General features: G+C 28.8%; 1 protein-coding gene across 1 annotated transcript in view; it reads left to right on the top strand.

The window, feature by feature from the left end:
• Nucleotides 1-301: 301 nt before the first annotated feature.
• The window catches only part of LOC111716261 (G-protein coupled receptor daf-37), a gene marked incomplete at its 5' end in the record, with an annotated part of 27,755 nt that continues 26,870 nt past the window's right edge, over nt 302-1,186 (top strand). The window contains 1 exon segment of the mRNA XM_023491697.1: nt 302-376. Coding sequence (XP_023347465.1) covers nt 302-376 — 75 coding nt within the window.

Here is a 1,186-nt window from a genome sequence, read left to right as displayed (position 1 = left end):
ATTAAATAATAATGAATATTATTTACAAAAATATTGATTGGAATATAAAAAAGATCCAACTTTGCTCGCTTAATTTTATAGTGTAGGCTGACCTCCAGTTAGCGCCTGGATTCGTGCATTTCTACGGCGGGAGAGTATACAGGAAATTATCATAATTAAGCACTTTTAAACCTTAAAAACGGCAATATCTTAAACACATGATTGATCAAGGGTACTGTTGTGAATTAGCCATTGTCGTCTTTACATGTAGGGTCACTTAGAATTACGCTTACAGTCCCTTTCATATATGTTTTTTTTTCAGGCAGTGTTTGATCTGATTTTCAGCGTGTGTGAAATACTTATGTATTCTTTACAGCATCTCAGTCCTTTCTATAAGGTCAGTAAATCCTTCAACAAATTTATATTATTTTCAAAATATTAAAACCTGAGATTTTTTAAAGATATGAACTTAAAAACTGACTGTTATATTCAGTAAAAATGCTGTTATCGGAATGGAATTGAGTTCTTGCCACAAACAAAAATTTTCTAATTTCTATATATCTGTGCAATCTTTGATATTTCAAACCTAAATTATTTGATCTAACATAATTCATTGTTCGAAATAACGAGGGTGTTCGACATTAGGTTGCAAAAATATAAGGAATGGAAAATCGGAGTTTTCAGTTTTTGGCAAAGATAGCATTTCAAGTGAAAATATTATTTTCTAAGGATCTTTTAAACTTACCGAGTTAATTTACAAACTTTGAGAATTTTGAATTTTGAGAAGTAAACAGAAACTAAAGATGAAATTGAATACTTTTTAATTAAAATATGAAACTTTATAACTGATGATAAAAGTAGAAAATAAAAGTTTTAACAAAAAATGCTTAAATTATGAATTCAAATTTTGAGAAAAGTCAGCCTGCTTTCTTTCATCTTTATAACATATTTCCTAGACAAACAAATAACTGACAGTCAAATGTTGAAAATGTAAACATACCTTTGAATATATTAACATCAAATATAGAGTTGTGTAGATTAGTATATGCCAACATGAAATGTTAAAATATCGACTGAGAAAATATAAGCTTCCATTTTCCGCATGTTTGAAATTCCTTCTTGAAACTATTGTGTTCAATTCTAGTTAAATTAACTCTATGCAACTTTGTTTAGGGAACTATTCAGAATAATATTGGTGTGGCGAGGG

This window comes from Eurytemora carolleeae, unplaced genomic scaffold (genome assembly GCF_000591075.1).
Source record: "Eurytemora carolleeae unplaced genomic scaffold, Eaff_2.0 scaffold2012, whole genome shotgun sequence".
Classification (NCBI taxonomy): Eukaryota; Metazoa; Arthropoda; class Copepoda; order Calanoida; family Temoridae; genus Eurytemora; species Eurytemora carolleeae.
The sequence above is the reverse complement of the archived record's forward strand: the minus strand, read 5'-3'. Positions and strand labels throughout refer to the sequence as shown.